Below are 22,914 nucleotides of genomic sequence, written 5' to 3'. Positions count from 1 at the left end.
GAAGGTTGGTATGAAAAGCTCCTGATGTTAATAACGGGGGCAGTGTTAGTGATGGTGCAGAAAGAAAATGGAATGAGACCAGAAAAGACAAGTGGCGTGACTGGATTTGTCAGACATTTGTAAACATCGGTGGCAAAACATATATTAATCATTTGTTTTTCTTGCAAGCTTAAAAATGGTGAACTTGTGCCAGTTTTCTGTACCACTCTTTTCTGGTGTGATACCTGATGAGTTAGCTGTAACTCATTTCCTGTGACAATATGACCAACTGGCAGTGTTGGGGATTTGCCACGTGTCTGGCACTGATGCTCCTTCCTCCTCCACTGACTCCATTACTAGCTCAAATTATTCAATCTTGTCAGAAATGAGTAGTGTAAGACAGAGTCCATGTTCTGGTATCACTGTCAAAGGGAAATTGATTTTGTTGGGTGTGCAGGGGCCTTAGCATTGCTCCATTTTCTTTTTCCTTTCACGTAGCCTGCAACTCCGCTAGTTTGAGTTCTCAGAAATACTGGAGTTGTTCAGCCTGATGATTGCTGTCTGTGTGTACATTGATCGGCTCAATTCTGAGACTGTCAGGGTGCATCTAATGCATATAGCAAGAGAGTAGGTGACAGCAGATAAATCACTGGACTAGTGCTGCCCAAGCCAGCATGCCTCCTCACAGCGTTCATATCCCCCACAGTTTCCCTTATGGGACAAGCTGAGGACTGGATGCAAGGTCTGTCCCGTGGCCCTTCCCCCTCACCTTGAGTAGGGTCAGAGGAGGCTGGAAGGAGTAAGCCAGAGCACTGGGGAGGCAGCAGTAGAACCACCAGTACTGCTCAGGTGTAGGTTTTTGCTTTTTTACATAGAACTTGCTCATTTTATGCCTGATAATACTATAACTATGGGCAGTCATGTTTGTATGAATTCTTCAGAAATCAGATGATTCCGTGTGTGAATTGTCAGCACCTTGTAACTCTCACATCCTTTCTTGAAGATTTTTCCTGCTCTTGTTACCGTGTCTTCAGGGATTCCCCTTTGTACTTACCTCTGTCCTCCATGAACGTGGAATTTGGAGAGTAACCTCCCTATTGGCCAGCTGGTGCTAAGCCAGCAATCATTTTTCATAGTCCTCTGGAGCCTACCTTGGATCTTACTTGCTCAAAGTAGTCCCATTGATTGTAGGCCTGTTACATGGCAGAAATTCTGGAGTAAGGTGCATCTTAGTTCTTTCTGGTGATAGTGAGCCTACAAAGCAGAGCAAGATGAAGAAGCATATCTAGTATGTTGACATGCGAATTCTGCTATGTTCTCTGTGCAAGAGACAAAGATATGTACAAGCCAACTGAGAAAATAACAGCTGTGGTGTTGGAGAGTTAGCAAAAGAGGCTTGTTCTTTTTCTCAGCCAGGAGTAGCTGCGATGAAATGGCTGCGGTTAATAATGCATTGGTTTCCATTATGCGTAAAAGAATTGGACAGGTCAAGTACTTAACTGATGGTGTGTATGTACACATTGTAGTTACTGTCAGTCTTTCAAGCTGAACATTTTTAGTTTTCTTTGACCAGTACATGTATGCATTTTCAAACATCTAAATGTAGAGATGAAGTAGTTGCTGAGAGTCGTAGAGGAAGCATGTTGAGTCTTCCACGGGTAAGAGGTGTTTCATTTGTCTCTTTTTGCCTTGCAGGAAGAATGCAAACAAATACTGGCTCGGCAGAAGTCCAGTTCCCAGTCTGATTCTCATGACGATGAGATTTCTCCTCCTCCTCCCAACCCAGTAGTAAAAGCCCGACGCAGGAGAGGAGGGGTCAGTGCGGAGGTGTACACAGAAGAAGATGCTGTTTCTTATGTTAGAAAGGTAATGTATTGTCATCTGTCTCTACAGGGCACTCAAGTGATTCACGTTTTGCTTGTTATTTGTAGTGCTTGGAAGCACAGGTCAGCCTCTAGAGTGTTGTCCTCATGCCAGCAAGGCCATGGCTTGGCCATCTTCTCAAGTACATTTGCTGCCTCTTGGATAAAGTATTTTCCCAATCAGTGTTGCTTCAGCATTCTGTGTTCTTTCCCTTTTTGAGGTATACTGCTGATCTGTTTCCTCTTGTAATGGAGTAGTTAATTCTCAGCCATTTTCTGAGTTCTGGCAGAACGTCAGTTTTGGAAAGTGGCCTTTTTTACTGCTGTATCTCCTCCTTTTTCCCAAAAAGCCACATCTAGCTCAGCTTTTCTCCTAATCAAGGTCAGTTATGATCCCTAGATTATTTCAGGCACGTGGTTTCCCTGTTGATTGGGTGCTGCCTAACCCGCCAATACTCTTGATTGTACTTGTGCCATTTTGTGTGGCCATCTTTGAAGAAACGCCAATGGCAAATTAAATAAATGCAGCAGGAGTTAGAATACTGCAGTAAAAGTGACGTTACTTAAATAAGATCTTAGAATATAGGAGTTACACGAGGGAACTGCTAAGAGGAGAAATATGCTTAGAAATTGTAATTGTTAATGGTGTAGTTCACTTTGGGAATTGTCTATGTATGTCATTGGCAAAAATAGATATTATAACACAGGCAAGGGTCTGACAGTATCAAAGCTTGAAAATCAGGCCCTCTTAGAAATAATGTGTGAAATACCTGTTTGTAAGCCATTTGGAGCATGGAAACCTGGCACTGTTTTAACAGGTCTTTTCAAATTGATATTTTGTTTGCATTTATTGTATTTGAATGTTACTAAGTTTTGACTTTCGGAAGTCTTTGCCCAGCATCTCCCATGGGACACTTCCCAGCAAGTTTCAGAGTAGCTGGGCATTCACTTTGTCTATGTAGCAGTGCTGGCCTTGCTCTTGGAGGCTGAACTCTTTAAAAAAAGCTCAGTGTGCAGTGTAAAATAGAGCTGAGCTCATGATTTGCTATAGTAGACATTAGAGCATCAATTTTCTTTTAAAAGTAAGCCATCTGTATCAACTGAATGAACTGTGCTTATGATCATTGCCATGGAAAGATGCATAATATTATGTTCTAACCCTGGTCTTGGTTCCACAAAGAGCTCCCAGGACGCAGTTCTCTCCAAAACAAAATCCCGTAAGCAGTGGAACCTGGGAATCCTGACCTGATTTTCCGTAGCACGTTCCTGTATGGATTCTCTGCTGTTAAATAAATGCTGATTATGCTCTGTGGCCTTTCCTTCTTCTGGGCTTCTCTTTAACCTCCTTTTTCATGAAAATATCTAGTTACTTTATATACTAAGGTATCTCTTAAGAACTCTGCAAAATTGTTTGAAACTGGCCAAGGCTTTCAAAGTTCATTAGAAGGCAGATACTGCAATAGCATGCATCTTACTTGTTTAAGGAGCTAGACTAAAAATGCATGTCGCAAGTTTGACAGATGAAATGACGTGCTTTTGTGCATGCCTGGAGTAGATTTAACCCAAAGAGCTTTTACCTTATGGGAAAAGGTTTTGTCAGTCACTGTTTTTGTGGCAGAATATTGTTGGTCTTTGCAGTCAGTTGTGCTTTTGTCATCCACTTATGAAACAAGTTCTCTGGCTACTCTGGAGCTTCTTGTTCCAGGAAAGGAAGAGTTAGGACAGCTCCTCATCCTAGAAACAATTATGGAGGCATCATTGCTTGCAAGTACACAGTACGTTACACTGTAGTCAAACTATTAAAACACTGTACTGTTAAAAACTTGCGTATTTTAAAAGTGACTTTCAGTCATTATTCTTTGTGTGCAGTCTGTAATATCCCTCTTAAAACCTTCCAAGAGTTAACATTTGTCTCTGTTTAATATGGGCTTCATCTGACTCTTCTGAAAATCAAAGGAAAAGTTCTTCCCCGCACCCCTGGGTAATGTTTTATGTTTCTAATGGAACCTGAATTTAACTTGTTCTTCCTCTTCCCAGCAGCAGGATTAGTAGGCAGTAATTGGTCCACAGCCGGAAGCAGCAATACAGATCACATTCTGTGTGTTCTGTGGCAAGGACTACTACAATTTCAATTTCCTAGAAACTGACTGAGTTTAAATAATAAATGATTTAGGGGATGTTTTCCTGTCAGGCTACAGATACTGCAAGGAATGCAGAACTAGCTCTGGGATGTTTTGTTTCAGTGCTTTGTCTTCTGCCATAAGCAGATGATTCCCGTGTTGAATTCTGGGGCTATGTGTTTGTGAGAGAGGTTTCTGGAATACAGAAATAAAGGGAGGTGCTGGAAGGATGAATTACGAAAGAAATGAAATAGTACAAAAAGCAAGGCAAGGGTTGTATTAAGCTATTGCAAAGAGAAGGATTTTTAGATAATAGCCAGGAAGAACCGCTGGCTTGAATTCAGGTGCTGGACAGAAACACATGTGGGTCATAAGCAGTTTAAAGGATCCACTGAAGGGGTGAGCTGTAGGATGAGTAGTGCTAAAGGGAAAGTAGTGAGTTATGTCACTTGAGAGAAAATCAAAGGATTTAACTCAGTGACTTGAGCAAATGTCTGGCGTGGTTCCATTCAGAGGAGCACAAAGATGATTACAGAGGCTTATTACATTGCTTCGTCCCTGAAACCAGAGAAAGCAATATTTGTCAACACATCTGACATAGCCTGTAGTTACCAACTAAGAGAATAACTAACAGAATAGGAATTTTGTTGTAAAGAAGTTTATCTGCTTGAAGAGAACACTTAGTGATTACTTAGAAAAGCGATATAAGGCGTGGTCAAGTGATTCATTTGGACTTCTCATTTTGTTTGGATGCCTGGTTGCTGTGACCCCTAAGGAATCTTTCTTGTGTTTTCTGTGTCCCTGTCCCGCAAGACCCACCTAAATCTCTGCCTTGCAGCTTTCTCTGCTGCAGACTGAGACTGAGAAAGGCCGATCAGTAGTATTATATCATCACTAGAGCTGAGTGTCAGTGATTTAGATTATCCGCTCTTGGCTCAGCAGCAGTAAGCTGAACAGCTAGGTTGTTTTCATAGAACAAGAGTGCAGAACTGCAGGTCAGTCCAGGGTTTCTTTGATAGGGGAAAAAAAACAAGAAAAAGGTACTAGCCAAATATCCATCCTATTTAACATAGCAGAATTTAAACTTTCAATATTATGACCAAATTTACATAGTAGAGAATGTTTGCCTTCTCCTCAGTTAACAAATAAAATACCTCTTTGTTCTCAAACATCAATGCTTCTCACTTGCCAAAATCTGAGTTTTGACCAGGTGAGCCTCGCAGGAGCTCAGTTCCTTATACCACAACCAGTACTGAAAAGCACTGTGTAATCAATTCATTTTTCCTTTTCCTTGAAGAAATTTTACTCATTCATTATTTTTAAAAGTAGGTTGCTCCTGAAACTCTTTGTGGAGAGAGAAGAACAAAAGATATGTTTTCTTCAGTCCAATAGATTTGATAGGATACTGCACAGCTGCCAGTACCTGCTAATTATGGTGTTTTGTGGCTATCTTTCTCCCTAGTCATTTCAGAGCTTACATTTCTTTTCTGGTTGTCATGTTGAGAACATCAATTCTTATCCTCATGTTATCAAAACTGTAATTTATTACTTTCTTAGTGGCTTTATTTTATAGCCTAAATCTGTCCCAGCGTTTGAAATCAAATTGCATCTGTTATCTTGAATAATGGAATTTTCTATAGATTTCAAGATCTATGAAGAAATACAGCCAGACGTGTAATTACTCTTCCTTCTTTTCACCCATAGGTTATACCAAAGGACTATAAAACTATGACTGCTCTGGCAAAGGCCATCTCCAAGAACGTGCTCTTCGCTCATCTCGATGACAATGAACGAAGGTATGAGGTGCTTTATGATGTAATGGATTCCGTAACTTGACCTGAAGACTGTGTCAAATTTTATCTTAGGAAGGTCATCAAAGATCAGAGCTACTCACCAGTGGTTTTAAGTTATACTAGATGGCAGCCCTCCACACACACGGTATGATGATAAATGGTGAAGTGACACACTGAAAAAGAGAAACAGCAGATTAGAATTTATTTAAACATGTTTAATAATTGCAAGTCAGCTGTACCTGATGAGCTTCCTTCTAGGATACTGGAAGGATTGGCTAAAGTGATCTCAGATCCATTTGCTGTAATTTCAGAGAGCTCAGGGAAGACAAGTCAAGTGGCTGAGGAGTGGGACGGTAAAAATGTAATGTGTATTAAGAGCGAAAAGAGAATTACATGTAAATTATTTTGGTTTTTTGAAAAACTGTTACAAACAAATCGTGTGTAACCACATACAAGAGACCAAGGAGATCAGTAACAGCCAAAATGATTTTTAAAACCTTGAAAATGTGCTTCGATGACTGTTGAACAAATCTTGTAGCTAGAGAAGGCACAGCAGCTTGCATTTTACTTAGGCTTTTAGTGTTTAATGTGTGTGACAGTTTCCCAAACAATCTAGAGAAATATGGCTTCAGTGAAGCCACTGTACTCTATGCAAAAGTGAGTGCGTAGCTATACCAAATACCAATTATCAGTGGTCCAGTGTTGTAGTGGAGCGATGTTACGAAGTGAGGAGTCGTGCTGATCATGATTTTCTTCTTTCTTCTCTTGAATTACCTCAGTGGTGAACTTTTAGATGATGTGGAGATGAGACAGACTGATAGAATTGAGATCTGTGCTGCCAAATTGACAAAATGGTGTATGGATGTGTTGTCACTGGGCCTAGTGCAAAGGAGGATAGTTAGGCAGGGAGAATACTTTGTAACTGTATGACAGTTTTTGCAGTTCTGGTAGGTAGCTGGAGAACTGTGCGGAGCTTACTGCGAACCTTGGTGTGAGCATTAGTCACTAATGTCAAGCTGTTTTGAAAATACTAGCTTTTCACTGGGATCAGTGAACAAGAGAACATGCAAGACGTGAGAAATAATCTTTTCTTCCTCACCTCGGAAAGGTTTTAGCTGTAATGTAGTGTTCAGTTTGGGGTACTGCCCTTGAAAATAAATAGTTGCAGGAAGTTCAGGGAAGAGCAGTAGGAGAGATCACAGCTCTAGACAACATGTCTTCTTCAGAAGGAAGGGGATTGGTTGGCCTGAAGAAGAAAATTCAGGGACAAAGGAACACAATAATGGTTTACGATTGTCTATGAATAATGGTCTATGAAGAGGAAAGGAATAAGCTGCTGTGTGTGCCAAGGGCAGATGGGTACAGAATAACAGATGTAAAGCGCAGTAGGAAAGAATGGAGTCAGATACTTGTAAGAGACCTCTGGCAGCTTGAGTAGGGTGTGCAGTCTCCACAACTTGATGCCTTTAAGAACAGAGTAGATTGCTGTCTGCTAGGAATGGCATGAGTAGTGCCAGTCCTGCCTTGCAGCAGAAGGATAGACTAAGTGATGCTATGAGGTCCTTACCAGCCCTACTTTTCCATGCCTCTGTGGTTAGAAAGGACACAGGTTCCATCTACGTTGATTTTTTTTTTTACTAGCAGAACATCAAGCAGTGCAGTCCTTCAGTGGGACTGTACTCATACGCTTTCAATCAAGTCATGTTCTCAAGTGTGCAAATTTCACTCCCTCTTGCAGCCATTTACACGGTTTAATTACTTTGCAATCCTAATTATTATGATACCACGTTAGCGTAATTTCTGGTGTAATTAGAAGAGGAGTAACTGAACATTTCTTCTAGCTTTTTTACCCACAACAGGGAATTCTTGTACAGAACTGCCAAAAATCCTAATTATACCATCTGCATACTGACATGACTAGCACTGGGTAGAGTACATTTTCTGGTTGGAAAAGGCACATTTTGGCAATATATTATCTGAGAATGGATGAGAGGGAAAGATGGAAGGAAAAGCACTTTTTCCAGCACTGTGCTAATTGCACATCATGGTTATGGTCTCTTAACCATTCATTCACTTGTCAGCCACATTATCCTGTTACAGGTATATGATAGGGGGGTGTACGCAGGGTCCCTCCCATTTGTGTGCTGCAGAAATGTCATAGGCTGTTCTGCATTTTTGCAGTCCTTGTACTACAGCTTCACCAGGCATGTACTGCCTCTGCTGTCAGAAACTTGGAAGCTTGTTGGTTTCTGGATTCTGCACAGGGGCTTATTCAGCTGTGTATCATCTCCCTTGCTGAAGTGCCACATTCAGGCCTTCAGACAAACCTAGTGAGCTATTGCTCATGTTGGAAGAAAAAGGAACTCAGGGAGGGCACGTGCATTCTGCTCTTGCAGAGAGGGTTGTGATGAATGAATAAATGGACCCTTTGCATTTGACTGAGCTCCCTCTTGACATCATGCTATTGGCCTTGCCTGGTTTTTTCGCCAAGTATGAAGTCATCAAGTTGGAGTATACCATTGCTCTCACATTGCATCTAGTTGATGCGAACAGCTAGTTCAGTAAAGTACGTGGTGTGTGACTTCATTTGGGGTTCTGTCCTCTTGGAATGGTGGAAAAACAGATAATACTTCATTTTTCTGTGCTGCAGTGGTGATTGTGTTTATTTACTTCAGTGCTTCCTATACTGAAGATGGTATAGTTTCATTTAGTGTTGTGGCTGACCATTCTCTCAGGTAAGGAAGGTCTTCAGGTGGGGGTAGGATGAGAAAGCAGGGCCAAAAAATCTTTGCTTGCAATGGATAACTTGCACTTTTTCTTCTTCTCTGAAAAGATTCCTAAGTTAATCTGTCCCACAGCTGTATAGTCCATGGAGTTTGTTTTCCATCCCCTTGCTTCTTGACAGCTGTGAAGATCCTTATATCTGACATAAGCCCTTATTTATAAACGCAAAGTGTAACGTTATCTGTGTCAAATATTCCATATGAATTGCATGAGAAGTCCTGCTGAAGTTAAGGTAAACAAGTACCTTCTTGCACTGGTGTTCCAAATAGTTTTGTTCAAATAGTCTTTGTTTACATTCTGTTTGCATTCATGGTCTTATTTTAGGTAGCATCTTTTTAGATGCCATGATGAAAAAAGGTTTGCCATCTATCTGACAAGTGCACATACATACAGCCTCTGGTGCAAAATTATACTGATAAATTCAATAAATGAGGAACTGTAACTGTATCAATACTAAAAGTGACAGAGCTGGTTTACCAACAACTCCTGTCAAAGTGTACATTTTAAGAGTAGCTAATACCATAAGAACAGTGCAGCTCTGAGAAGCGATGTGGTAGTCAGCTGTTTGCTCTAACTGTGGTGTGTTCTAACTCTTGTCTCTGCTCCTTTCTTCCACCCCATATGATGGCATATTGGCTGGCTTCTGGGGGTTGTTGCCCTTTGTTCTGTTTTTCTTCCATACTCCACTTCCTTTTTAATTGCTCAGAAACTCCTGAAAAAGAATTTTAATAGCAACCAATGAAGCACGCTGGTTAAGCTCAGACATAAGGGCAGCAAGATTTTTTGTAAAAGTGTAGCTCATTCTATTGTGCAAACATCATGGAGAAGCTATGGAGATGGCCACCAAGAGGACAGTTTTCCAAGGTAGAAAGCACTCTAAAAACTTGCTAGGTATGATCACTGCCAGATCAGCAACTCTGTGCCTGTCTGGTCCTGAGCTGTTGCTCACTGAAGCCTCACATGTGTATGCACAGTCCTTCACAACAGATTCTTGTGTCGTGGCTCTGGAGGGAGCTCTTGGCAGCATAGAACAACTTCTGATGCAGAAGACAGTGCTGTGCAGGCTGTGTGCCCAGAAGAACCAGGAATTGCCCTCCAGCCTGATCATGCCTGAGCAGCCTTGAGAGCTTTGAGATGGAACATCAGTGGATTTGGACCTATAGCCAGGTAAGATACATTCACCCTCTTTTCATTTTACTAGGGAAGAGTGCTATGCTAACACTAACTGTAAGGTATTTTTGGAGAATTTACTTTTTGTAGCTGGTGCTCTTTGCCACAGTTTGTCTTTGACTTCAGTTGATGGCAGAAGCCATCTTTTTTCTCTGTTTTCTGTTGTGCCTCTGTTGCATCCTCAAGGCAGTCCCGGTAAAAATTATTAAATAAAACACCAGGCCTTGATTATGACATTCGTACTTAATAAAAGAACTTAAAAGATTAAATTGCAGATTTAGATGCAGTTTCTGAAATACATGTCTGCTATCTTTGTAATCTCCCTCCAGCCTGCTGGTGAGAAGTTAAGTTGTAACATGCCAAGGCTGTCTTAAGTGGCCTGCAATGTTGATTCTTGGGCCTGAATAAATTGAAAAGTTTCCTTGCTGATCTTACTCCTCCTAGTTTGAACATGATCTCATGATTCAGGTCCAGCTTTGCTCCTATAACAGGCCTAATTCTGAGGGCTGTTAGAGTTTGCATAAACTTTCCCCTTTCTTTTAGTATGTGACACTTGAGAATTTTGCATATGGGACAAATCAGCAAGGCAGTGTGTATTGTATTTATGCCCTCTTGGCTTATTTGGTTTTGTTCAGTCAGCAGGCAATGAATGATTTCTATCTATGCAAAGATAAAATTACACCCATGACTTGGCAACGTTTTATTTCCTTTCCCACTCTTGGATTTCCAGTAGATTAACATCCTCTAAGGTTTCCTTGTTGTGAAATGGTGTATAAAGTCAAAACTAGTGACAAGGGGCTAGTTTGGTTGTCCTAATCTCCTCTAACCTAGCAGTGTAGCTAGCAAGAATTTTTATTAGTTCAGCATGTAATGCTGGAGTAGAAGTACACGCCCTTGGCTTTGCCATTGTGTTGGATAGTCAAGGGGAGAAGGAAGGAAGAGAGAGTTCATTTTCCCTCTGAGGATAAAAATGAAAGATTTCATCTCATCATTTAATTGACAGGATGTTCAGTCTCTACTGGACAGGGACAGCCACTGAAAACTCTGACCTGAGGAGGAACAATGAGAAGGTTTGGAGGTGACCTGCGGTGGGATCAGAAGTGTCTGTTCCCAGAAACAGAAGTTACTAGAGCTGACAGAAGTCAAGGAGAAGGAACTGCAGCATAAACAGCGAGTGAGAGATCAGCAGACGTGTCAATCTTGGTTCCAGGATGGCACCAGCACCTGCCTGCTCTGCTGTGCATCATGAGCTGTCTTTCAGTCCCTGTTCAGAAGCTTGATGGACTCCTAACCACATTTACAAGTGGAACAGGAAAATGTTCACCTGTATCTTTATGTAAATTGTATGTAAAATTTATATATAAAAGCTTTGTAAAACTTGTACATCAAGGAGTAGAGAGAGTAGATTGCTGTTTTGCATGCATTTCCAGACCAATAGCATCATTTTCCCAAATGTTTTACTCTTCATTGCTACTCAACAAACAGCTATGATGCCTGCGACAGCTTTCAGAATATTTTTATGTATTTTATTACTTGAATTAATAATAAATTGGCTTGTTTGAACAGTATACTGGTGTGAAAATGCTTTGGAAATGAAAGTTAGCCTATTTAATGCTTTTGCTAAAATATTAAGCTTTCATAAAAGTGCCAAAAAGCAACAATAAGTGAACTAAATGGTAGGAAAAACTGCTGTGTTTACTGCAGGAGCACGCAGTTTTGCATTGCTCTCGTGTGTTGTCTGAATCATCTGCAAAGATGTCAGAGTAAAGGGCATTTTTTTATTTTCTACGCTTGGTAGAGCTGATGCGTAAGAATGGAACTTGGCACTTGTACTGGGCATGCACGCCAACCAAGAGGTTTCTCCAAGTAAGAATTCTTTCTCTTTTCCCAGCGTCCTCCCAAACACGCTGTGCTGATTCTGTAGATAGAACTGGACACAAATGTTGTAGATACCATCATCTTGCTGTTAACATCTCAGAAAGATGTTCCACTACCTTCTTACAGATGTTTTGTGTAACCCATGCTCTGTGATGTGGTCTGCAATTGAGGCAGTTTTGTAAGCCATGATTGGTGCCAAAGTGGGCTCCTTTTGGGACACACTGGGCTTAAGTATACGCTATTTGAAAGACATTAAGGGTCCAAATTAAGATTTCCTCAGCGCTGAGACACAATAACATTATTAAAATGTATTAAGGGCTGCCACAAAGGGGAAGTGAGTAATCATATGTCTCTGTACCCCGAAGACAAAACATCAGAATTAGGCTTAAATTGTACAAGATGGAAGTAAACTAGACATGTGGTAATAATTTCTAGTGGTGAGGATACTTAAATAGATTGGAGAGTCTATGATTGCTAAGACAGGTTAGGCAGTCTCTTTGAACAAAGTCTATTTTGTCCTCTCTGTGGATGGGAGAAATCTCAGTTGGGTTTTTGTCATTCCTGGATCCTCAGTAGTGTAAGATAGTAATGTATTCTTTCTGTTTACATATTTTGGTTTTTTTTTTCCTGTTTTTTTGTATTCGAAGGGTTGTTGTTTCTTCTCACATCTTCTGTTTTCTCAGATGAATCTATTTCTGCCCATCTTCCTTTGCAGACCAGGTTGCTCAGACCACTGACCATTTTTGTTGTTCTCCTCAACTTTCTTCCGTTGGTCCACATCTTTCTTGTTTCTTTATATTTATCACAGCAGCAGCATATGTTGACTCCTGTTTAGCATGTGATGACTGGAATCATCGGACCTTCTTCTGCCTTGGCAGTGAACATGCACCACATGTTTGTGCCATTGATTATTTTAACCCAAATATAATACTTAGCAGTTGTATCTTTATTACAATTGACTGGACTTTCACAGCCCATTTCTTCAATATGAAATCATTTTACATCCTTATCTTGTTTTCTGAAGTGCTTGCAGCTCCTTTACAGCTAGTTACGGTCTTCAGATTCGGAAAACATTCTGTATGCTGCCATGCAGGTCATTAATGACTGCGGTACGTTTTTCAGTATAGGCACAATCTAAACGTGTGAGAAGTGGTTTTCCATAGCTAACAGGTGAATTTTAGTTGTTGTGCTGTTGATCTCATATTAAAATATTCTTAAAACTTTTGGTGATTAGTGAATTTCAGGGACATTATGGTTACTGTGAGCTTTATTCACTTCTGCATAATACCATGTTTTATTAAAGCACTGGCTGCAGGCCAGCTGGAAAGCCTCATATATGTGGAAGAAACCTAAGACGGCACCATTCAGGAGCAAGATATTTTAGAAACAGGATGCCACAGCTATGACATATTCATTACACATCCTGTATTTTCCTCGCGTTTGTAACTTAACTCTTTTGTTCAAAAACAAACACAGTCTAGCTTCTGCCTGGGCTTCATATATGCCTGCAGTGTGCACAATAGTGCAAGAGACTTCCCATCAGGCTGCGTTATTATTTTTGTAGCTTCAGGAGACTACACTGTGCTGAAACCACGCGGATGTTTAGGTGGAATATTTACTCTGCCTGTTGTTGGCATCTAAGTTGGCTGCTGCTCAAATACACCCAAACCAGGAGCCTCAGGGTACGGTTTCACAATGAATTTAACCCAAACTCACTCTGAGCTGCTACCAAAGGAAGTACCGCATTTAGTGCCAGAGCTTGGCTGTGTGCTGCTAGTGGTGCTCTCGTGCACTTGTGTAAACCACAGCTAGCCAGGTCAGTGCTCTGGAGAGCGATCTCTTCATCCTCCCCTTGTCTGGGCGGTTTTCAGTTCCCCCCACCTGGCAGCAGAAATGCTTCTGCTTGCCTAAGGGAGGCAGTGGAAGGACGCAGCAGAGCGTAAGGCAGAGCATCATCTCAATGCGCTCTGCATGGTGCACAGGAGTTAGGTTTAGTTAGGGTTAGGTTTGTAGAGGTGTGAATGTCCCACCTGTGGTGGAGCTCCTGGAGATGGTTAGCTGGCTGTGGTAATCTGGGGGCAGAGGGCACGTGTCTATACAAATTACGTGTGCATGGAACAGATATGGTACAGAAGAATGTGGTGCATAACCTCCCTGTGAGAGATGTTTTTCCTGATGTTCAGTTGTATTAGAAGATTAGCCTGTCTTTTGTAAGCAGTTGAGAAGAGGAAGCTCATCTCTCAAGTGAACCAAAGCGTACTAAACAAAAGCTTTCCTTCTCTGGGTAACATCACAGTATTTTGGAGGTAAACAGTCTGGCAACCCAGCTTTTCATTGTGCCTTTTATGCCTTGTTTATAGCTTTGATTGAGTGTGGTTTTTAAAAGAGCATGTTTAACTATGTGAGTTGTTCCATTGACTTGCTGTGGATGTCAAAGGAATTATTCATGTGTATAAATTGAAGCACATTCTGTCTTGCTGAATTGGAGCTTGCCAATGAGGAATACTACTTAAACTGGGAGCAGTTATGGATTCTGGAGACAACAGTTGTCTGGCAGTAGTGATGGAAATGAAACCAGGTAGACTTGCCCAGCCGCTTGGAAAAGAAATGATCCAATTCTCCATTCAAGGATTAGCTGTGAATTTAACACCGACTCTATTTTCCAGTGCATCCATCTCATTTACCCAAGAATTATTGTCTTTAATTACCATCGTAGTGCCTGCAGGCAGCAGTCCTTAAATTAGTTATATAAAGTTCTGCTCTCAGCAGTCATCAGGAGATTGCATCTGCTTTACTATCAATTCCTTTACAGCATCCTGACAGCATGCAGATTTTGTACTAGTGAATCCTTTTCTTGATGTCACTTTTTGGCCTGGTAGATAGGTTATTCTCTTAAACATAACTAAAAGCACACACATTTGGTATTTATGGATATTTTTATCTTTAGAAACAAATACTGTCAGTTCATAGCTTTTTAGAGGTTGTGATTCACCCTCAGTGTTTTGTTAGACAGTTCATATTCTTCATCAGAAATACTACTGGCGCCATTCCTAATGACAGTTATTTTTAATTCTGCATAAAATAGTGGTTTACATATGGGCAATATGTCACCAATTCTGAAAAACAGATTTGAAGCAGAGAAGTAATTTACCTAAATCCTTTTTAGACCTAGAAAAAATAACCCGTGACAAATAGTATTCATGCGTGCTTGCGAAAAAATATCGAGTCTAAACTTATCTCTGTATATGTAAAATAGAAGGATTAAGGCTGCTGAATTTAACGGGCCTTCTGAAATCTTTCTGCCGCTGCAGTGTATGCCACTGTGCCTTTGTGGGTTTCTTTACACAACAATTATCTGGCAGTGGTTCTGAGTGTGTGTTGCTCAATGCTAAGGCTTTCCAGAATTAAACACAAAGGTTGAATAAAAGAACATCCACTCTTCTCGGCAAGTCGTCGTCCTTCGCATCAGAGCAGCTGGAAGCTGGTTGGGAGCAGCAATTTGTCTTTGCACATGGAAGAACAATGGTTCATTTCAGCTAAAGCTCTTTAAAGCAGTGCTTCCTTTTTTTTTTTTCAGAGAGGTTGTAGGTAACCTGTCAACAGTTACTCTCACTCTAATAAGTCTTCATTAGGTGACTGATTTTGCAACCTTCCACGGCTTTGAAAGCCTACGTGTCTTCAAGTGGGAGTATTACCGGTACCGGTACTGGAGGATCAACTGCATGATTAAGTTGCTTAGTTATGCATTTAGAAGAGGATGTTCAAAGAGCTTAAAGGAACTAGATATTTGCATTGATTGATATATAGTGGGAAGTGAACATTTAACTCCACTAAAGTTCTCCTGAAAATCCCCGTCTTATATTGTGAATGTTTCGATCTGTGCATTTCCATTACACGATGACATCTGCTTAGTAGCACGATGCTTGGAAAGAGAAAGGAACTGACCTTAGAACAAAAACCAATCTATTATACTGAGGGATTTAGTGCTCGGGGTTTTTTTGTTTCTATTTTTTTTTCCTTGTAGAAATGGAAGATTCAGCTTAGCAACCAGATGAAATTTCTCTGTCATTCCAGTGCACTTAATGGAAGTACCGAGTGTGAGTTATTTGACTGTTAGGCTCCTAACTCTGTTTTAATGAAAAAAAATCTGACAAACCCAAACAATGATTTAGTTCTTGTTTTACAAGTTCCTTGCTAAAGATTTTGACCTGAAGTACATCGCATCTTGTGAGGTAACAGCTGGTCTGTCTTGTCTTTGGAAAAAAGTAACAGTTGCTAAGATTTCAAGAAACAAAGACTGTCTTTGAATCCTCTGGAACAGCTGTAAGAGACTGACACACCATGCACTGTCAGCTGCTAAATTCAGATATTCAGACTGACCGACACGGAATACTTTAACCCTTTGGCACCATCATAGTCCTTTTCTCTCTCTTTTTCTTCTAAAAGAGTGCCATAAAATAAATTTAGTTGTCAAATGCCTTTTGCTTTCAGAAATTAAAGAAAGCAAGCACAAAACTAGCACTTCCTTTGTAAGGATTTCATTTTAAAAGTTCATTCAGTTTATAAAAACGATATGAAGACAGGCTTGTTGACAGATGAAATTTGCATTAGAAGCATATAGCACAGTCCTTTGTGTAGTATCTGCATATCCAGAAAACAGCATCAGATGCCATTTTAAGGCACTCGGCATCTTTGCAGATCTGTAAATGCAGAGTGTATTTAGTCTAGGAAAGCAGAATGGAAGGTGACTTGATCGTGGTCTGGAAGGGGAAGGTGGGTGATAGCAGAGGTGTATTCAATAGACAGAGGTATGTGACATCCAAAAGCTGATGGGTGAAGCTGGGCACGTTCAGACTGGAAAAGTTTAGTTTTTGCTTTTTCGAGTAACCAGGGAACTGATCCACAATTTAAACTAGCTCGGCATGTGGCAGATTTTCCATTGTATGAAGTCTTCAGATCAAGCTTGGCTCTCTGCTGCTAGTTCTTAAAGAACGTTCTGAAGTGCTCCATTATATTGTGGGTTTTTTCAAAGACGGCAAAATGTGATGATATGAAAATTTATTTCACTTAATAAAGAATCAGCACTCATCTCTTGCGAACAAAACATTTGAAAATACAAACTTGGTATGCCTGAAAGCCAGGCTGCTCTAACTTGGGGCCTGACTGATTTTTGGATGCCTGAAATAGGCACACGTTGGGTGTCTTTCTGAGCTATTGTTTTAGTTCAGTTACAAATGATTGGATATCATTCAAGAGCCTCTGTAGTCTGTGTTAGATAGCATCAGGAAGGCTGTGGCTGCCTTAGCATGTATTATTCGATCGACTGCTGGTGCTGCACTACATGGCTGATGGGGAAAGTGAAGCACCCAGCAGTGAGGCTGAACGTTCTTTTCTTGCCCAAAGAGCTGTACCCGCTCAAGCTTACTCCCAAGTGACTTGATCCTAAGAGATAATATTTACAAGCAGTGCATAGTAATGGTGTTGTACAAAAATTATTCCACTGATGACATATAGCCCACTTTGTTCGGCGCTGTACTTCTATGTCCTGATTCTACTCCAGCTAAATAACTAGAAGATTGGCAGTCAGCTACAATATTGGCAATTATCGTCACTGTTTGCAGGATCAAGATTAATTCACTCTTCTCTTTGTGGATACAACAGTGCAAAATAAAAGTACAGTTGTGTCACAATCCCATAGGATTTCAAAGTTCTTTGCTAACGTGAATGAATATCCTAGAAAAAGGCTGACATACACGGAATGGTTTTCCAGATATGACAATTGAGATAAGAAGAATACGCTCCACACTCATGAGCTTTAATTCACATTAATGGGAAAACACCACGGTTTGGATAACAGTGTATTTCATATTTACAATTACTACAAGGCCCACGTAAAGGCTAGAGATCCCAAAGTCTCTCTTTGCACTTTGAAGGAGAGACCAAGTTTGCTGTCATTAAGCCAAGTTCCAGCTCAGGTTTCCACATTTTTTTCTGTATTTCTGATATTCTGTGAGATCTGTTTGTCATGAGAAGCCAGCTGTGTAAAGATTTAAAACATAGGGAGAAACAATAGAATCAAAGCACCGCATTTACGTATTCTCTGAGTTTAATTTTTTTGTTTAAGAGATTTGCAAGACTTTGCTGCTACCTTTGAAGTGCTCGCTCACTTTCCTCCTGTTCCATGTCCAATAGATAAACTTTGGTCCAAGCCTTTTCCTAACAGAGGCACATCAAGATCTCTTGAGTTGAATAGGAATTACTTTTTAATATCCAGAAACAGACCGTGGCCTTTTGACATCCTAATAACTCCCAGAACAGCCAACTGAACCTTCACCATGATAGACTGCGTTTGCTATATTAAAATATCGTAGCAGTGCCATGGTTCCAAGTCCTGACAGTTTCATCACCACAGCTGACCTGTGTTCCTTTTGCAGCTGCTTTCATCAGTGCTCTTACAACATCAGTGCAGACTTTTCTTTGCTTTTAGTAACGTGGTTTAAAACAGTGATTTGGCATAAGTTGTAGTTCGTCCAAGTTTACTTGCAGTTCCTCAATGGTATGTCATGTGTCATGTTTTCTCTCTTATTTATTAAATCCTGGGCTTTGACTAGAACTTATTTCCAAGAATATGAAATTATTGTTCTATTATTAGAATGTGCAGTTTGATTCCATGACAGGTTAACAAGAGCTTTGCAGTGTTATCAAAACTATCCCCTAATACTAAAATACAACCGAAATAATGCTGCCCATTATTAACTGCCAACTGAGGCTGTTTGTTGTGACATCTGGGGCTTAAAGTTCTCCTTTTCAAGAATGCAGGCTGCCTTCAGAGCAGGGACTAGCAACATGTGCCTGGTTGGTGTTTGATCCCCTCCATGCACATCCTAATCGAGCACTTCATAGATTTTGGCATCTGTAAAGTTTTCGTGGCCATCCTACACGCAATATTAATATAGACTTGTGGTCGGTCATGTGACTCCTAGCATTTTTTGGTAATAAAGAAATTGTACCTAGACTAGAAAGGCAATCAGCATGCTAATTTGGTACACCTTAGGATCTTCTGTGTCTCACCTTTTTTCTTTGGCTTCTGAGTGTTCTCATTTACGGTGTTCTTTGCGTTTGGAACTTCCTCCTTCTTACGGCTTAGGATTTTAGCCAAATTCAGCACTCGAAATCTGATCTTCACTTCATTGTAGATTGTTTTTAATTACCTGGGCTGTACGTCATTATGCCAGAAAATTTAGATTTCTTTTGCAGTTACTTCCTATTAAAACAATTGCCTGACTAATACAGTTACTGTGAGCGTGAGCGATCTGCATTTAGAATAGTTTCATTTTCAAAGGATGCTTTCATGGAAAACAAGGTTAAATTGTGTGGGAACAATGGAGATTCTGCAAATAGCTCTAATAGGTACTTTCTTTCTTCCTTCCTTCCAATACTTAGTGTTATAAACCAGATTAGAGCACAAGAGATACAGTGAGAAAAAGAGAACATTGCGTTTTATTGTTTTTAGACTCCAGAACCGTGTTCTTAATGCCCATGGGCGACATGAAGCACAACTCGTGCAGAGTTTACATTGATCTTGTTTCTGGTAAACTTCACATCTATTTATCAGTTTTTTTTGGTTGCTTGCTTTGTTCTAGTGCCGTAGTGACACCCTCTGGCAATGGCAGGATAGTTCCATCTCCATTAGGGGACTCCAGCAAGTGGGGAGCAATCTAGCTGGGAAGGCACTGGCATATCTTGTGCTTCCTCCTCTCCCAGAGCTCTTTTGGCTCCAGACTGAAAATCACACGCCTGAAGTTAATTAACGCCCATGAATTTGGTGGCTAATTGATACAAATTAAATTACTGTGTAGTAAATATTGTTGGTCAGGTCCGTTTTGATGAGCGGCTTGAAAGTCTCCCATTGCACTTAAGTTAATTTGTTTACATGAACTCTCAAGCTTTTCTCTCCTGGAGCGGAGCCTCTGAGCAAAGCCCTATGGATGCACTGGCTGCTGCTCCAGCCTGAGCCTTGCCCTAGGGTGGAGGAGATGGCTCACTCATCCATTCTGCCTGTGCAATAAGGCAGGTCTGTAAAGATGGAAGAGCTACTGTAAGTTGCCCGTCTACTGTTAATTAACTAGTTAGCCACGGTAATGCTTTTATTTGTGCTGTTTTACATTATGTTGTTAAGAGTCACGGAATACAGGCTTCATGCAGCTGAATTTTTGTCCAGGCAATATAATGAGAAGAACCACTGAGCTGCTGAGGCAGTTGGAACAGTGAGACGGGATGGTTGAGGCTTGCAGAAAGGCACTAAGAAGCCAAAGTCCTATTAAAATAAAAATAAAAAGGAGTTGGAGACTACTTAGTGTTTTTTGTTGGCTCTAGATCTGTATCTCATTTTTATAGGCAACTTCATACATGCCTACAGGGCAAGTTAGTAGTAGGGAACTACCTAAATGATCAAGTTTGGGCAGAGCAACCTGCCTGGCTGTGGCAGCGTGTGGATTTGTGCAGGGTAATTTACCTGGCTTCTCTGCAGTGTGAATTAGCCCACGTGGAGATTGGTGCTGCTGGACTCCTTCCAGTGCTCTAACAAAGCTCAGGGCCACGTTGTTAGAGAAGCCTCCCTGCGTAGATGGGGAACAGCCGTTGTGAAACCGAAACCGTAGCAGGACCTGTTACTCTTTCCCATAAGGACTTTTATTGACCTGCTTGGAAGGAAGCCTCCCCAGTCCCATAGAGAGGCCCGACTCCTGGCCTAGGGCGCAGGGGCTCCTCAGCCTCCCTTGACGTGAAGGTTTGGCTCGGTCTGACAGCAGCCGTCCTATCTGCCACCTGGGGTCACTGTGTTCAAGGTTATCAAAAAGGAGAGGTATTGAGTAACAAAGAAGATGTAAGTGGTAAAAGCACACTTCCAAACCCTAACCCTCGAGGCTAAAATTTAGGTTGCCATAAGTATACAAATTGCTTGAAAATTTTATTGTGTATGAAAAACACGAAGCGCTGTGTTTCAGTATGTAAACGGGAGTCTGCTTTGACAAGCCAGGGTTTTGTGTGAAGAGATAAACAAATACAAGAGGGGCATTATCCCTCATGGACATTCTCCTGTTGCTGTTGGTCTTTGCTCTCCTACCTGTTGGTCAGCACAGTGTGGTGCTACTGACTTCAAAGATCTTTGTAGCAGCACATTTTGTGACTGAAAAGTACTTGGTGGCCTTGAGGCCTGCCCTCAGCCTTGTTTTACGCTGGAATTACTGCGTGTTGCTTAGCGGCTTTTCATGTTATTTACACACATGTAAGTGAGATTATAGGTGAGTAATATATACTTGGAATCTGCACCCATCTTACGGTACTTTTTAAGTGTGCTGTTATTTAAACCTTTATCTCAGTTAACCCCGCATGATGTATTACATACCTGCAGTACATCTTACAAGCACTTTAGCTGAATTTTCAGGCTGGCTGGGCTTAGGGTTGTCAAAATATGTATTTATTTTAAAACTTTACAGAATGCTCTGTGGATGTAAATCTTCCTATGGAGGTGCTGCATTGTGAGAGAGAAAGGGCTGGGAAAAGAGCAGCTCCAGACGATGCAAGTGCTACTTCAAATCTCATTTTCACAGCACTGGCAGCGTGCGTGCTGCTGTGAAGCAGAACAGGCCTCTGGTGGCAGCTGCACCACTGCTGCCTCACAGCCGGGAAGTCAAAGCCAAAGCAGTAAGGCACAGCAACCCTTTTTCCAGTCTTCTGTTCACAGATAATATGCAGACCTGTAGGTACCCAGAGAGTGAGTTTCTCCTGCTGCACCTGACCACTGGGTGGCCTCTGCTAGAGCTGAAGCAGATACGTACATCCAGGCAGTGCATCTCTTATTTCTTAGTGAAATACTGCTGAAACTTCTAGATAATGGAACTAGAGAAGGTATTACATGAAATTCAGGCTGTTTTTTGGAATGGAAAATTGGTAAATGGATATCGTGACCCTTTCTTGTCATCACTAATTAGAAGTGATGTGTGCAATTTACTTAATGTTTTTGTTGACATATCTGTGCTTTCAATTAGATAAGAAGTACTTCAGTTACAGGTAGAGCTGAAGGAACATACTTTGGTGAAAACAGTATTGCACATAGTACTGTTTCTTCTACCACTCTTTGCAAATGGAAACCATGCATACTTTGCAGTACAGGAGGTTCATTTAGGCAGCAGTGTACTGCAGAATTGCCTGCCTAAACCTTATTCTGATGCCTTTTGCAATGAACTTTGCATCACTGGCACTATCTCTAAATAAAATTACTTAGCATCCTTTTTAGCCATGTAATCTTTAAAGCATGTGAAAAGACATCGTAGTCTTCTTATAATTGGTATTCTTTGGAGCATTTCATTATTTATGTCATCATGAGGTCAGAATCAGAACATTATGTTTTTGTCTCTTGTAATGGGACGCTCTTCATACCGGGTGTCGTGCCACCGTGCACGTGGTGGGCACAATATGAAGAATGTAAATGAACGTGTTAGTTTTGATGGGAATGGTGATGAGGTTGGAAAGGCGTCATTAGTATGCTCAGTAGTGCAAAATAATACTTTGCTTTTCCTTCCGAATTCAACCAGTTAAGCTAAAAATACGGCACAGCTGCTTTCTCTTTACACATGTGAAAATGTGCGGAATGTGAAGTAAGAGGATGAATTGCAGCCCTTTGGGCATGAAAGCACAACGTGCAGAGCTGAGATGCCAGGTTCACCATCTCACCACGTGAGTGCTGCTCACAGGGCAGGGCAGGAGCCTGCGGTGCCGTGGGGAGGGAGCTGCGGGTCAGCACCACTGTGGATTTTGTCACTGCTGTAGGAGATCCCAGCTGTCTTGCCCACTCCGCTTGGAGCTGCTTACTGCACTTTTTCCTTGCTGTGGCCTAAGTTCTTTTAAGCACTGTTGAACCGTCCCTCGAAAACGTATCATCTCGTCCTCACTTAACTGCTGCTAATGGATCAGCTGGAAGATGAAGGCACAAGTGGAAGATCCTCGTGGATATAAATCAATACTTATTAATGATATATAACTGCATTAAGCCTCAGGAGAAAGGAGAATCTTGGCTGTAGGATCTGATGTATAGCCTGATAGAAAGCTGTGCGAGAGCAGCAGAAATGGATGGCAGTGAGCTGATAGCTGGAAAGCAACTAACTGCTGGGAAAGCTGTGTGAAGTGTATTTGTATCAGCAATAGCTGACTCCTGAAAGATTCTCTTTGCCTGTTGTGCTTTGGGCTTTCTGTTAAGAAAGGTGAGGAACTGCTAGCTATATTTAAGCTTTTTGGATATCCCGTGTTACTGTGATTGGGTAATAAAAT

At 41.1% G+C, this 22,914-nt stretch overlaps 1 protein-coding gene and 1 long non-coding RNA gene across 2 annotated transcripts in view; both read left to right on the top strand.

Annotated features, from left to right (window-relative positions):
• The window catches only part of PRKAR1B (protein kinase cAMP-dependent type I regulatory subunit beta), a 93,219-nt gene that overhangs the window by 9,562 nt on the left and 60,743 nt on the right, over window positions 1-22,914 (top strand). Inside the window, exons 3-4 of the mRNA XM_021411942.1 lie at window positions 1,675-1,845; window positions 5,666-5,757. Coding sequence (XP_021267617.1) covers window positions 1,675-1,845; window positions 5,666-5,757 — 263 coding nt within the window. The remainder of the gene's footprint in view (window positions 1-1,674; window positions 1,846-5,665; window positions 5,758-22,914) is intronic.
• Window positions 5,768-11,276, top strand: LOC110405993. Its single transcript, XR_002443190.1, has 3 exons — window positions 5,768-5,899; window positions 9,513-9,705; window positions 10,712-11,276. It is a non-coding gene; the product is annotated as an uncharacterized LOC110405993 (long non-coding RNA).

The sequence above is a fragment of the Numida meleagris genome, chromosome 13, assembly GCF_002078875.1.
Source record: "Numida meleagris isolate 19003 breed g44 Domestic line chromosome 13, NumMel1.0, whole genome shotgun sequence".
Taxonomy (NCBI): Eukaryota; Metazoa; Chordata; class Aves; order Galliformes; family Numididae; genus Numida; species Numida meleagris.
This window is presented reverse-complemented; position numbering and strand designations above follow the sequence as displayed.